The sequence below is a fragment of the Mesocricetus auratus genome, unplaced genomic scaffold (genome assembly GCF_017639785.1).
Source record: "Mesocricetus auratus isolate SY011 unplaced genomic scaffold, BCM_Maur_2.0 Super-Scaffold_100013, whole genome shotgun sequence".
Classification (NCBI taxonomy): Eukaryota; Metazoa; Chordata; class Mammalia; order Rodentia; family Cricetidae; genus Mesocricetus; species Mesocricetus auratus.
This window is the reverse complement of record NW_024429196.1, coordinates 23,166,381-23,182,395: the sequence shown is the minus strand read 5'-3', so window position 1 is coordinate 23,182,395 and position 16,015 is coordinate 23,166,381. Positions and strand designations below refer to the sequence as shown.

Here is a 16,015-nt window from a genome sequence, read left to right as displayed (position 1 = left end):
CGCATGTGCACATGAATAACCATTGTGTGGAGGTCAGAGGACAACCTCTGGTGTCATCTATCAGGTAACATTCACCCCTCCTTCCCTCCCTCCCTGGACAGAGTCTCTGGATGGCAATGAACTTGGCAAGTAAGCTAAGTTGTATAGTTAGTGAGCCCCAGGGATCTGCCTGTCTCTGCTGCCCCTTCACCTGAATTACCAGTGTGTACCACTATGCCTGGGTATTTCCCACATCAGTTCTAGGAATAAACTCAGGTTCTCAGGCTTCCAAGGCAAGCACTTTGCCAACAGCCATCTCCCAAGCCCATTACAGAATGTTCTTGTCATCCATCCTTCATTGCAATCACTAATAGGAGACAGAGAACCCAGAAGTCCCCTCTCCTCTTCACATCTTGACTGAAAAACATGACTAATGGCCTACTTGTGGCATGTAGCATATGGTAATTGAGAAGCCAGGACTCGATTTCAACTCAGTAAGAGTACATAACATGGGGAGATTCTATCACTACCACAACTCCTGTTACACACAACCTACTTCTCTTTGAAAGTCTTCTATTGACTACAGTTGTACATTTTCCAACCACACATGCCACTGATCACTTTCCCTCTCTCCTCATGGACCTTTCAGGAGCTGGATCGCCTGCCCTTTGTGTGGTGGTAAATGTCAGAGCACACAAGGTACATTTCACAAAGAACCATTCTAGACCTCTGAGGAGAATTCTCTGAGTTCAACTAACTGAAATCGTTTTGGTGTCAGACACGAAGTGCCAGTGAGTTGGACATTCATTTTGTGACTCTAATAATCAAGTACTGATAAGGCTTTGGGCTGGGGGGAGACACCAACTCCATTTTCCTTAATCCTCAAGATGGAATTGTCTAACCCGCCTTCTGTCAGCTTTTCCTTCTGAAACGTGATGAATGCATCCAGATGTTTCCAGCACTTTATCATACTGTTTAGGTCAGAGAAGATGGGGTTTCATCTTCCCAGAGTCATAAACATTTAACTGAACAGTTTGCATCTCTCTGAATACATCATTTCTCTCAACCCACAGACTGATCTGTCATACCAAGATGAACACCATGCTAGGGTCTCCCACTCAGGATCCCCCACCCCACCCCCACCATCGGTTAAGTCTCAAACATAAATCAGTTCTCTTCAGAATAGACAGAGGCTCTTAATGTCAAAAGAACAAAAGTCTTTACTGTCTCAACGTCCCCCTAGAGTTCTTCTTTCATTCCCCTCTCTTCCTCCTCAGCAGGATCCAGGCTGTCTGCTCCATTTTCAGTAGAACTGGAGATTAAACCTCACTGAGAAACGGAGACTTAAAGGGTACTGTGGGCTTCCTCATTAGGAGGCAAGCTATTGCCTCCTCCTCACTTTAGTCCCTGGCATAGAGTGTGGACCCAGGCTGGGTTCCCAGAATCCTCCAGGGTATTGTATTTGGGACGTAAAAATAGACTTCAGCCTGCAGGGGACAAATTCCAATTAGAATCCTGAAATTTATTCTCAATTTCATTTTTTCCACCAAAAGGAATAGATTTAAAACCAGGCAGCTGGCAAATTGCCACAGAGTTTTTCGGCTTGCTAGCTATGACATCTCATGAGAACACCTCACAAGGTGTACAGAAGTCTTCCGTTTCAGGAGCTCAGTGGGAAGCTGGAGTGACTCCAGAGCTGTTAACTGTTAACTCTGGCTCATGAGCCTGTCAACAACGTTACATAGGCCACTGCACTCAGTGGCTAAGGCAAGCAGCACCCAGGGTCCTTGCCTCAACACCACCTGAGGGTTTTGCCCTGTGCTTTGCTCACCTCAATATTAACATCATCTGTGAGGGGTGGCACAGGGAGTAGACCCCAGGCTCTCACACATACCAGGCAAACACTCTACCCAGACTTGTTGCTGTCCCAAGACCTTTGCACACAGCATTCCTTTTGCTCGGAGCCCTTCTCTTTCTAATCTTCACACCGTTTCCTTTCCTCCTACTTTGAAACGTGGGAGTTTTCCTGAGAGTCTCTAGTTTATCACCCAGGGGACTACATTACTCTCACTTTGCTCAGAGCATCTTCCTCCTCCCTCCCCAGGCAATCAGCTCAATCACCACAGGGGCCCTGGTGGGTTTGGTTTTGACTATATTTTCCAGATGGTAGTTCCCTGCTGTCTACCCGATCAAACCATGACATGTAGCAGGTGCTCATTACATACTCATTGCATGAATGCATAAATGAATGAATGACTTTTATAATACTCTTAAATATATGTTAAGAAAATAGCAGCCTATTTTTCCAGCACTTGGGAGTTAAAGATAGGAGGATCAGGAGTTCAAGGTTGTCCTCAGCTAACTACATAGTAAGTTTGAGGCTAGCCTGAGCTACATGAATCTTGGCTTAGAAACTCAAAAGAGAAAAAAACCATGATATCCATTTTACAGATAAAACAGACCCAAAGACATGAAGTCACAGGCTGTGTGACTTAAACACTACCACACAGTTAATATGTGGTGGGAATGGGAGTCAGAACCAAGTGTTCTGGCTCAACTTCATATCTTCTTATTAATTTAAAGAAGTACTTAAAGTTTGTAATCATGTTGAGTTATAAATTATTTAACATCCATTTTAGTGCATAGTTGAAGTTTTGACAAATATGTATAGCCATAGAGATACCACCAAGATGTAAAACTAGATACAAATATTTCTTTCACCCCAGGAAGCATCCTTTTGCTTTTTCATATTCCAAAACCCTAATCTCTAGTGCCAGGACAATCTTTCCATTGGTGCTTCACTGTGTGTGTGTGTGTGTGTGTGTGTGTGTGTGTGTAACTTTTCACTATTAAAGTATATGGCTTCTCCAAGCTTGAGACCTATTATTTGTAATGCACATATGACTGTAATAAACTGTTTTCCCATGGACTTATATAGAATAGTTAATGCATGTGAAGTATTGAGAATGACATTCATTGTTACATTGGTTTACTTGAGCTGCTACAACAAAAGATCACAGGCTGTGTAACTTGAACAATAGAAACTGATTTCTCCATAGTTTGGGATGCTGGGAACCCTAGATCAAGGCACTGAAAGCTTGCTTTCTGGGAAGGCATTCTTTCTGGCTTACAGAGAGCCAGCTTCCCACGGACTCTTGGCATGGCTTTTCATAAGGGCATGTTCAGACACTGGAAGATGCCTGCTGCTTCCTCTTTCTTTAATAAAGTCATTCACAGCTCATCCATTTAACACTAATTACCTGCCAAAGTCCCTTCCTCATAGCACCACTGTATTAGGAGCAGAGCTTCAATCTGATGCAGATCTTAAAGGAGGGGCACAATTCAGTAAGGCAGTTATTACTATCATCTTAAGATCATATACCAGGACATGTCAGGGCTGAGATTTTCCTCCCAGAGATTTGCTTATTCCATGACCCTCCCTTGGCTCTACCAAAGCCATCAAGTGATAAAAATAGTAAAAAGAGAAGATGTGTGACTTTCATTTGCAGAAATTATAGTTTTCTGAGCAGCCCTGTCTTCACGGTATCATGTCAGTGCTAGAGGAGAGGTCAACAGGGACAATATAGAAAGGCAAGATTTGGGGGTTAGCAGCCTTTGTGTTTTCAATTTTCCATCACTATGATAGAATCTTGAGATAATTACTTTATAAAGAAAAAAAGACTTAGTGTCTTAGTCACAGTTCTATGACTGTGAAGAGACACCATGACCAAAGCAAGTCTTGGAAAGCATTTAATTGGGGGCTTGCTTAAAGTTTCAAAGGCTTAGTCCATTATCATCATGGTGGGATCAGGGCAGCATTCATGGCATTGGAGCAGTAACAGAGAGCTACACCCTGATCTGCAGGCATTTGGTGGGAGAGAGAGAAGGAGCCTAGAGTGGCCTTCTGAAACACTAAAGCTCACCCTCAGTGACAGGTTTTCTCCAACAAGGCCATGTCTTTTAATCCTTCTAATCCATTCTAAAACTTTACTCGCTGGTGACAAAGCACTCAAATATATGGCCTGTGGGGCTGTATTTATTCAAACTTTATTGTTTTGGAGTTTCTAGTCCAAGATCCTGTGACCCTAATAGCATTGGGATCCAATGAGGCGGCCCATCACAGAAGCATGTGGCAAAGTTTGAAAATCATCCATTTCATAAGTCAGGAAGCAGAGTGAAGAAGAAGGTAGTAGTAGCTTGAATGAGAATGGCCCCCTTTGAAAGCTTGGTTCTCAGTTAGTGGAACTGTTTGGGAAGGGTTAGGAAGTGTAGCCTTGTTGTACAGGAGGAGTGTCACTGGGGTGGGTTTTGAGGTTTCAGTTGCCTACACCATTCCCAATTAGTTCTCTTTACCTTGTGTTTATGGATCAAATGTAAGCTCCAGGGCCATGCCTGCCTGCCTGTTGCCACTGTGATGGCCATAGATTCACCCTCTGAAACTGTAGTTCCAATAAACTCTTTTATAAGGTGCCTTGGTCATGGTGCTTTAGCACAGCACTAGCAAAGTAGTTAAGACAAATGGGCTAGGATCTCCCACTGCAATTCAAATATACACCTTTGCTAACCAAAGACCTCCCTCTAGATCCCATATCACAATGGTTCTACCACCTCCAAATCATGCCATTCTGGAAACAAAGCCTTGAACATGTGGACTTTTGGGGGACATTTATCCAAGTCATACCTAGTCCTAGAATGGAATCTGTGAGATGGAAATAGCTACTCTTAGCATTTGTATCAGGGACTGTGAGACCACATATATAAAGAGTCTCTCATATACATGGTTATTTGTAGGCTCTTGGCTACAGGATCTCAGATTGCTCATACATGGGGTCTATCCAAGGGTGAGTTTTCAGATGACTTTTGTCCAATGTGCTGACTTCAGTTCTATCAAGAATCATACTTAGCCTTGGCCTCTTGATTTATAAAATCAATAATCTTGATATGTTTTAAGATGCCATGTTGAAAGTAATATAAATATGAAAATGGGTGGTTTATTGATTGATTGATTGAGTTTACTCATGGAAAGACAAGTACAGTGACGTTAAATCATCTCCATGGCTTCACAGAGAAAACAAAGGTGATGGGATATCTGGTGTCTCTGCTTCACATTGCTAACTGATATGGAGGATAGATGACAAGAAAATAAATTTCAAATTGTGTTGTGATGTGTCACAAGGATAGCCCATTGCCCATAAAGCATCCTTTCTACCACTGGAAATTTCTTCACAAAACTTGGCAAGCTATCATATAGAAGTGTCATGGACCACATGTTTGTGTTCCTTGAGATATAGATTGACACCCTCATCCATTCTGTGGAGATCCAATGAAAAGATAGGTATAGGGCTGCAGAATTGGTTCAGCCATTAAGAACACTGTTACTCGTGTAGGTGACCTGTGTTTGATTCCTGTATTGCAGCTCATAACCATTTGTAACTCCTCTTCTGGCTGACATGGGTACCTTGCATGCACATAATGCACATACACACACACACATACATACACACATACAAAACACACACATAAAAATGAATTTAAAAAAGGAAAGTGTGAGGAAGGAAGAAAAAAGAAATGGGGAATAGGAATAGGTGTCAACAAACAGGGAGTAGCTTCCAAACCAATAATGTGTTAATTTGATATTAGCTTCCAAATCAACCACTGCTCTGATCTGAGACATCTGTTTTCCAAAGTGTGAGAGATAAATGCTGTTCATGGAATCCTACTAGGGCTTTGTGTAATAGTTATCCAAGATGTCTAAGACAGAAGTATTTAAAGAAGGGATGTGAGTACGGATTGAATTTCCTCAATAGGACCCAGAGAGTTATTAATAATTCTGAATTTCTCTGTGCTTTCAATTGAGTCTTGTAAACTCTACACTGAATGTTAGACTTCATTTAGGAGACACTGGGTGACTTAAGGTCCCCATACTTTTGAACATCTCTAAGGGGTGGCAATTGTCTATCATAAAATGATGAAACCAGTCATGGTGGTGGTACAGACATTGTAGAGATGGGGTACACACGTGTCTGGGGAAGTTCTGTCCTTCCTGTAGGACTTGCTTTTGCACTACTGAGTTTTTAGAGCACAGTTGGAACAGACTAAGTCTAAGATGGTACCCATGCGTCCCCAACTCCTGGCATATATGTCCTTGTGTGTTGTCTTCCCTTTGTATGTGTGCTGAAAGAAGAACTATGACTTGTTTCTAATCTGGAGTGTATTGCAAAGATGATGGGAGTTCACTTCCTTTCAAGACGTAAATTGTGTCTTGTGTGTACACATTCTCTATTGCCCTCTAAACTTGTATATTTGATGTTTGCAAGGCCCATCCGGCAAGAGCATGAGAGCATCTATTTGGCCAGTGAGGCTTTAGTTCAACACACTTCAAAAACTAAGTCATGTGCATCTGTTACTTTTATGTTGCTGTGACCAAGTTCTCCAACATAAACAACATAAAGAAGGAAAGTTTATTCTGGCTCACACTCCCTAGGAGTTCAGGCTACCATGGGGGCTTGGTACAGCATCTCAGTTCACATCATGGCTGATGAGGAAGCAGAGACAGTGATAGGCAGCACACAGGGGTAATATTTCTCCAAGGATCTGCCTTCAGTGACCAACTTATTCTAAGAAGAATCTACCTCCCAAAGATACCAGAACCTTTTACCAGCTGGAGGCCAACTGTTGAAAATATGAGCCTATAGGAAGTGGGGGCATTTCAGATTTGAAGGATAAGATCTGTCAACAGTCACATGACCTTTGACATGGAACCTTCCCCATGAAGCCTTCAGACAATACCTTGACTTTAACTCAGCCAACGGCTGACCTTAGCAGAGAAAACCACTAAGCTACCTCTAGACACTGAACTGTAGTCAAAAAAACATTTCTTTACACTACTAAGTTTCTGGTAATTTATTACACAACCATGAGTAGCTAATATGTCAGTCTACAGTACTTACATTTAGATCATTTTAGAAATACTCAGAGCTTTTCCAAATACCTAGATAGTTTCTTACCAAGAGCACCTCTATTATCTTCCAGAATGAAGCATTTGTTCTAAAAACAAAAAAACCTCATTTATCCTCAGCACAGTGATTTCTCAGCCCTGGATGCTTATGGCCCCCACGTAGAAGGCATTGTGTTCTTCTAGGTGTGGAAGCCAGGCCCCTAAGTTGGTTAGGAAGGCTCTTCCATTTGTAGCGCCTAGGTGTCCCCAGTGGGCAGTCAGGGTGGAGATGCTCTCACACAGGGTCATATTACATCATTGTCTGGCACTTTGCTGGTGGCAGTTTTGTCCTCTTTTCCTGTGCTCAAAGGTCTGGAAATGCTGACTTCCACTCCCAGCCTCACAATTAAGACATGATTTTAATAAAAGCTCTTTTCTATGTCTGGTTTAAATTTTCCATTTTATTGGAAAACACAAAATGCCAGGCCATGTGGCTCATGCCCAGCCATCTGGCAACTAGAGATTCTTCTCACAAGGACAGAGGATAGAGCCAACTCATGAACCCTTAATGGGGAGCAGAAGTCATTGAATAATTTAGATAATGGAAGTTTCATCTCACTTCCTCTTAAGGCCTCTTCCTGGATCCCTTAGTAAAAGCCAAAGAATCCCCCAGATAAACCAACTAGGCTTTTACCCCTTTGCCTTGTGAAGTCTCTGGTGGCAAAGCCAACCAGCTTTAGAGATGTCAAGGGAACAGCAGCAAAAGGGGGGTGTGAGAAGGAAAACTAGAGCTTTTGAAGCCCATCCCTACCCCAAGAAAAATAGTCAAGGCAACCAAGAGGTGACTTTTGTATCTCATCTATAGTTAGTTATACAAGATGGGAGCTTATGGTGCTTATTTACAGATGTTTGTATGATCATTGCCTTTGGGAAAGCTGGGAGCTTGAAGGATGCTGAATGGTTATGGACAGAACAAGTAGCTTCAGATGGTGACATCTCAGTTGCTGTATGTAGGATTCTAAGGTTTTAAATTTTAAAAGTTCCCCCTCCCATGAATGTGTTGACTGATATGTTCCAGGTGATGACACTATTTTAGGAAGTAGTGGACTCTTCTGGATGTGAGGATGGACTGGAGGAAGTAGTTCCCACAGGGCATATCTTTGAAGATTCTACCTGTCTCCCAGTCCCTTCTCTTTCTCTGTGGCCTGTCTGGCATGTGATGAGAACCTTATCCACCATCTACTGCTGCCAACATGGTGTTCTGCCCAAGGACATGGGGCCAAGCACCCGTGGACTTAACCCTTTGAAACCATAAGCCAAATGAAATCTTTCTCCTCTGAGTTGCTGCAGTTGGGTTATACACATTCTAAAGCGGGAATTTTCCTTAATGTCAGAACCAAAGGGACCCAGATTCCATGCAATGACTTCTGTGGCCCTTGCATCTGGTCAAGAATAAGAGAGATTGGAGGAAGAGAAGGCAACCTGAGTTCCGCTTGCATTGTTAGAGTGGACAAAGAGTGGGGGCAGGATGAAAAAATCAAATCATCCCTAAGACAAGAGATTTATTAATGCCAGCAGTGGACAGGCAGCAGGGCTTGGTGGGTAGGGGATCAGCTGAAGGAGTGTTTTAGTTCTTTGGGACAAATCAAGGTGTCTGCTTCTGTGAGAAGAGTCTTCCACGCAAAGAAGCAGGTTTAGTTCATGTGTGACCTATACTACATGGCTGAGGAGGAAAGTAGGGCATATGTGACTCTAGCTGTATAACATTGTCATCTTTCCCTGAGAGAGTGGAACCTGCTTAATGTATAAGCCATGTGATTTAACAATGGTTAGGCGACTCTGACTCCCACGTAGAAAGAGGTGGGCTGAGTGTGTTCTTGCCCTGCTTGTAGATCTCTGTGCCTAGGACCTGGTTACTCAAGGGTCTGGCTTCTCAAGAAACAAAGGAAGTCATTAGGGTCTCCTTCCCTGACTCTCTCTATTGTTCTAAGGAACAGAAGCTCAGCACAGAATGCTGCCTCCATTGCTTGGTTCTTTTCTCCCCAGGCATTAATAATGTTGTGTTGTGTTGTGTTGTGTTGTGTTGTGTTATGTTAACCAGTGAGGATTCAATGGTGAATTTGCCAGGTGCTCAATTCTAGACAATAGGAGTGTCCCTCAAATATCATAGGGCTATAGAGTAAGCAGGAACAGATTCCACCAGCAGACGATGGGTGAAGAAAGGCTTCTCCCATCAAGGTTTCTGTGATGTTTACTTCTTGCACAATGGTGCAAATATGTTTACTTCTACTGTATTGGGAACTCACAAAACTTGCCATCTTAACCATTTATATTGTACCCTTTACTACATTTCAAAAATTATATTTAGTAAAACCTTCCAAATGGCTTAGCTAGACTATCCCAAGACTTCTCAATAACTACTTATCTCAAAACTGTAAAAATGGAAGGAACTATAACTGTTGCTATGGAGATTAAGAATCATGTACTTGAGACAGTTTTAAACATAAATGGGATTTTTCTCAGTGATGGACAAAGAGAGGCCAAAGGAAAGAAAATATATGATATAGTCAAAGACATTGGGTTCTGGGAGAATTGCATGGGATATGGCTTAGGGTGAGGAAGAATATTGAGGGTGAAATGGCTAGTCTTGATTGTCAGCTTATTTAGATTTAGAAGCTAGGTAGCAACACACCTCTGGTTGTGTCTGTAAGGGAGTTTTTACATTAGGTTAGTTGGTGTGGAAAGAGAGCCCCCACCTGTGGGTGGTAGCATTCTGTGGGCTAGGGGTCTGAGATAAATAAAAAGGAGAAAGTGTGTGGTGCACAACAGTCATCACTCTGCCTCCCAACTGTGGATGCAGTGTGACCAGTGCCTCAGGTTCCTGATGCCATGCCCTCCCTGGCATGGTGGGGCTGTACCCCAAACTTGAGCCACAATAAGTCTGTACTCCTTTCAACTGCTTTTGTCAAGTATTTTAGGACAGCAATAAGGAAAATGACAAATACAGAGGGAGAGATGGCAGGAGGAATGAGGGGGTTACTTTCTTTTTGTTGAGTATATAATTAAGTGAGTCTTGGTTCATTTTCACAATGTTGCACAAACATCATTATTGATTCTAAAACCTTCTTTTGTGGCATTGAGGATGATCCTGGAACTCCATGCATATTAACTACCGCAGGACCACACCTAGATTAATTGATGTTAGTTATAGGGATCAGTTCAATGTTTACTAGTTGGAGCATCTTTTTGTCTGTGCAACCCCACAACTGACCACACATTTGGATAACTTATTTGGCTCTGATTCCCTTTACAGCTAATATGTTCACTTTGTCTCTTGAAGTTCAATACACTATGTGTTTTCTGTGCCATAAGGAGGATTTCCCACAGGTATCTCTGAGTGAAAGATCAGAGGATGCCTACTTCTCAGCTTCCCAGGGGTGCCAGTACTCAAGACTTTCAAAAGGAAATGTGCTCCAGATCTTATATAAAAATAAGAGAAAACAAAATTTTAGTTAATGAGTCTTAAGTAAAACTTAGCTATTCAGTAACACTAATAACTTTTTGAAGATTTATTGATTTTTTTATCTGTATGGGAGTTTTTCTTGCATGTATGTCTATGCACTATATGTATGTAGTGCCCATGAAAGCCAAAAGAGAGTCCCATATCCCACAGAACTGGAGCTACAGATGATTGTGAACTGCTGTGGGGTGTTGGGAACTGAACTCAGATCCTCTGAAAGATCAACCAGTGCTTATAACTGCTGAGCCACCCCTCCAACCCCTGATATTAACTGCATTCTAAGAGCTAACAGCTTCCACTATTTCCAGTACCGAAGAAGGTTCTAATAGAAACCACTTGCATAACTACATATATATTTATTAATGGCAGTTTTGTTGTCATTAGAATTTGTAAGTTTAAGTATTGGTTGGAGAAAGCTAGTATAGTCATTTCACAGTGGTCAGGAAGTTAGGAAGACAGTGTGAAAAAGGAAGAAGAAAGTCTTGGTGGTGATAAGTTTTTAATCAAGTCAAGTGTTTTTTGTTTTGTTTTGTTTTGGTTGGTTCATAAATGTGGGAGATAAATGTGGGGGCATGCAGTTTTGGCCATCTGCTGCCTGAGAACAGTAGCCTGGACTAAAACCCAGTCCTCACAGGCTGAGGAGGTCCTGAGAAGTAGAAGGTAGAAGTCATCGCTTATATAGATATTCAGAGTTTCCACTAGGGATTAAAGGCCAGAACCAGGATACCAGTTTCAAGGAGTATCAGGGCCATCATGGACCACTGATGTGCTTGGGGCTGCCATGTTTCTTTCTGGCTTTTGTCATGGTGTGAATAGGTCTGGGAATGCTTGGAAGGTAAGGACAAGAGTCCCCAATGACAAAGACCTATGTTTAAAGAAGAGCATATTGGAATCAGATGTTTTAGTCTGTTTTCTGTTGCTATAACAAAATAACTGAGGTGGTGATTCATTATTAGGGGACTATTTGTCACATGATCTAGAGACTAGAAAGCCTAAGGGCATGGTGCTTTTTATCTAGTGGCCATCATAACATGATAGACTGAGTGATCAATAGTACCTGTTCAGGCGCCTCTCTTCCTGTATAGCTGCTAATAACATCATAGGAGGGCACTCTCATCTCTTTAACTCCTAATTAACTCCCAAAAGTCCTGCCTTGAACACGTGAATCTGAGAGTGTTTCCAGCACATATGATGTCATTACAGGGAAAGGAAATCTTACAAATCCTGCATGGAGCAGTAGAAGCAGGTCTCCCCTTGGTGGTGGGAGAAGAGGAGGCCAGCAAACCCACATAGTGTGAGTGGAGGTGAGAGAATTGAGGGAACACACTGGTAACGGGTTGCATTTTCTTTATAATTCGGAGGAACAGCCAACTACTGTGTGTGGAAAAAAGGGAGGTGCTTAGAAAGTTTTGAAAAAGCAAAAGATTTATGGTAGATAGAAAAAGGTCCAAAGATTCATATGGGGGTCAATAAGAAAATTATAAGCAATCCTACCAAATAGTCTGTTTCCAACAGAGTTGATTATGTCATGTTCATCTACAAAATTACTGACTTGTGGCTTTCATATGCATGTGCAGCACATATGTACATGTGCAGCACATATGTACATGTGCATCATATACTATGATTGGCTTCAGTCACCTCTCCCTCACTTTTCCTCTTGTCTGATAGACTTCCTTATTGTGACACACACTGAAACTTTCTGGTAAATGTTGATAATAGAAAGAAGGAGGAATAGGAAGGGATTCAACAAGTGTCAGAGCTGTGTTGCACATCTGATGTCAGTCCCAGTCCTCCTGCTAATCTTGGGGCAGGAGACATGGTTGTCCCATTTACAGATGAGCAGGTACAGAGTGAATCGAAGGTAGAATTGTGTGTTTGTTTGATCGCCCGCACAGTTGTGCTCCTTGGGCCGTTTATTTATTGAAGCCTTGGATTCCTGATGGAGACTAGGAATTGAGCTTTCTCCTTTAAAAATTATTAAGAACATTAAATGAGATAATCTGTGAGAAAGAGCCTAGTACTGGGGTGCTTTGGTGTTTTTAAGTGGGTCAGGGTCTTGCTACACAGCCCAGGCTGTCCTCAAACCTATGAGTCTCCTGCTTCTGCCTCCCAAGTGTTGGATTACAGGTGTGTGCCACCATAGCAGTTAGGGAACTTGATTTTGGTAAAAAAAAAAAAAACTAAAAAAAGACAACAAAAAAATCCTCATAGACTATGAGTTGTTGTTGATTCTGCCATTTGATTGAATGTTATTGTGATTTGAGGTTGTGATCTGTCTCTTCAAAGCTAAATAAGTATGGTGTTCCAGATGCAAGAATTCCAGTAACTTCTACCAGATGAGGGTCATAATGTGTAATATAGCTGATATTTAAAACAGGTGTTTTAAAGGGGAGTAAACGGTCCAGCAGAGGCAGTGTCCTAAAATATAAAAGCCACCAAAGACGCTGTCCCTCAACATACTTTAGAGCTAACAAAGCCTCGTTCCCACGCTCACTGCTGTCCACACGTGGCCAGTGGGACTGTCATTTGAAGATTTGAAAGTTTATCTGCTTCTTGCTTACTGTGTGATTTTGGAAGTCACTTGGTCTTCTGGTACCTTGAAGGGAAATGAGACAGTAGCCTGCATTTCACAGAAGGTACCACAACAGACTGGAGAAAGTGTGGCATGTTCTGAGTGATGCTTGGAGTCATCTTTTTATGGAATATTAAACATTTCACTCAGATGCATAACAGGTGGCAAGGGCTGTGGAAAGACGACAAGGCAGAAGATTATGGGACCTGGGGAAGTCTCCTTTAGCAAGACATCGGTGCACATCTGAAGATACTGATTAATAATACCTCCTGTCCCCTGTGACCAGCAGAGCAGGAGCACAGGTGTGCTGAGTGATGGGAACCCAGAGGGAGGGAGACTCAGGTCACATCCATCAGGGAATGACAGGAGACCAGGCTTGAACAGTCCCAGGGTCACTCCCAGATGTCTCCCCAAAGGCTTGAAATCACTTTTCCAGGCTGAAGCTGGAAATCATGAAACCTCCTGGATCCAAAGACATGCTCATTGTTTCACTGCTGTTGGAATCACTGCTCGTGTTTATTGGAAAAACAGAACACAGTACATCTTGGCTTCCACAGTTCTCTGAGTCCTGGCTCTGTCACCTCTAAGCTTGTTATTCTCTTGGGAGGTAACAAAACTGCTTTAATTAAATGTTCCCCCAGGAGAGTTAACGAGAAGGCACTCCTATGTAGCAAATTATGAATAGCACTGCTCAAGGGGCTAAGGGGTGAGGGTGGAGGAATATTGGTCCCAGAACAGAAGTTCCCATCATGCCCAGTCCAGCCAAAGGCACAATACTCATATGATACAAGATACTTCTCATAGAGTTGCCCGGACTTCCTAAAAGCAGAAAGGTAGCAGTGTGACAGTAATGGCCATTTTATCAGCCTCATGTGAACGGAGTAGACTTTGCATGATTGACATTGTACAGCCAAAGCATTCTTTCTGTTGGTGGGACAACATGGAAGGGCATTTGGTCCGGAGGTCCATCAGCAGGAGAGATGAAGCAGCAGCCACTCTGCTGACTTCCGAATAACACAGCTGAGTCATGGTCAGTCTTGGCTGTGGTAAGGACAGTCAGAGCGCTCTTATGGAACTTCCTTGAAGTTGTCTTTGCAAAGAAAACTTTTTGTTAAAGAACTGTTTAAAGGAAAGTGCACTATTGTGCAAGTATTTCTACCAGGGGATCTACAGACCTTTTGTGGTGAACCTGGGCAGAGAGCATGTATGTGTTTCCAGATAGGGCTTGGGGCTTATGTAGAAGCTTGGGTTGGAGTACCTGGACAACACCCTTTAGGAGCCTGTATGGGAACATGGCCCTTACTAAGTTCCACCAGGCAGGGAGATGCATTTGCAGAGTAAACAGTCTCAGTGTTTTGGGGTCACTGACCTTAAACTCAAAGGCTTAGCAGCCAGAGCAAACCAAGTTAAGACTCCACAGTGATGTCAGGGCTAAATTCCAATTTGGAAACAAGGGTTGAAAACATCCTTAAATGTCCATCAAAGGAAATCTGGTTAAAAGCATAGTAGGGCTGAAGGTAGAGCTCAATGGTAGAGACTTGCCTGGCAAGCACTAGACACTAGTTTGAGTCCCGACATCATGAAACATGGTGTGTCCACAAAAGTAACTGCTCTTTAGAGTAAAACAACCTGTAGGTATCACGTCAGCCCTGGGGATCTGGGGCTGGAAAACTGGTGTGATTTATCTTTACCAATTACCAGCTGCCTCAGCTCCCTGCTCAGTTATCCTGTGATGAACTCCTTAAGTCTTAATGAACTTCGGCTGTGAGGGAAATGCTACCTGGAGTACGGGTACCTACACATTTGCATGTAGGCACCCTGCGTCTAAAACCATGAGCAAAAGCAGCAGAACATTCCAGAATGTTCTCTACAACTGTAGCTCATCAGAATACATGCTTGTGCCAGCTCTGGTTTCTGGGATTCACAGACTGTCTTCTGAAATAAAAGCGGAGTCCCGTGTTATCTTCTAGAATGTTCTCTCTACAATGAAGAGACTCTCTAGAAGCTGAGGGTCAGACCCAAGATGGCCCAGAACTCGGGGATTCTACTGCCTCCGGGCTCTAAGCTATTTGTGTGGCACCAGAACAGAAAAAGAGCATGCCACACATAGGGTCTGAAGCCGAGTAAGGCCAGCACCCAATGGAAAAGAAAGTAAGACTTGCCATTTTACCCAGTTAGACTCTACCAAATGCCCAACGGGTGTCTCCTACAATGTTTGAAATAAGTGCGTGTACAGAACCCACGTTTATTCTCTCAGTCTGCGGGGACAGGCAAGTCAGGCCTGCATCCACGTGCACCTGCTACCCGTGCAGGTAGGGGGCGCGCGCGGACTCCCGGCTCAGGGCGTTAATGTACTGCTGAGCACCTCCGCCCACCAGCTTCTCGTTGAGTTTTTGGTTAACCAGCTCCAGGTGGCGGCTGTTCTTCCGCGCCTGCCTCAGAGACCTCTTGACCTTCTTCACCCGCTCACGGAGCTGCCTGTTGCGCTTCTCCAGGGTGGCCACCTTCTGCTGCAGCTTCTTGACGTGGTCCTCTTCCTCAAACAGGGCCTTCTGCACCGAGGAGCACATGAGCTGGAGGCAGAAACAGCGCAGAGGGAGAGGCAGGTGAGTCTCTGCATTTAAATAGTTCTAAGTAGTTGTCACTGGCGGCAGGAAGGAACTTCCTATCATTCCGGTTGGCGTATACACAAGGATATGGGAGTAGTGCACTGGGGAGGAGCCGTGATTGTCTCTTGAATACACAAGCAAGCGTTTAACCTTGCTGGTGAAGATAAGGGCAGTATAAAGTCATGGCAGGTTAATGTTTTCTACAGATTGACAGATGGTAAGGACTAGACTGAGGGCCTCGGGCATATCGGCCAGTGTTCTGGCGTCAAGCTGCAGAACACCCATCCTTTCACATATTAACTGAGTCAGGACTAGGGGCAACCGGACTACTCTACTGGACAATGTGTAGACACCCATGAAGAGCAGTTGGACTCTGTCAAAATAAAAACTGTGTT

General features: G+C 43.2%; 1 protein-coding gene across 2 annotated transcripts in view; it reads right to left on the bottom strand.

Moving 5' to 3' along the window:
* Positions 1-13,508: 13,508 nt before the first annotated feature.
* The window catches only part of Ccdc3 (coiled-coil domain containing 3), a 106,755-nt gene continuing 104,248 nt past the window's right edge, over positions 13,509-16,015 (bottom strand). The window contains exon 3 of one of the 2 annotated variants that reach the window (XM_005081240.4): positions 13,509-15,584. In XM_005081240.4, the coding sequence (XP_005081297.1) occupies positions 15,312-15,584 (273 nt within the window). In that variant the 3' untranslated portion in view covers positions 13,509-15,311. The remainder of the gene's footprint in view (positions 15,585-16,015) is intronic. The other variant, XM_040755518.1, reaches the window with a different exon arrangement.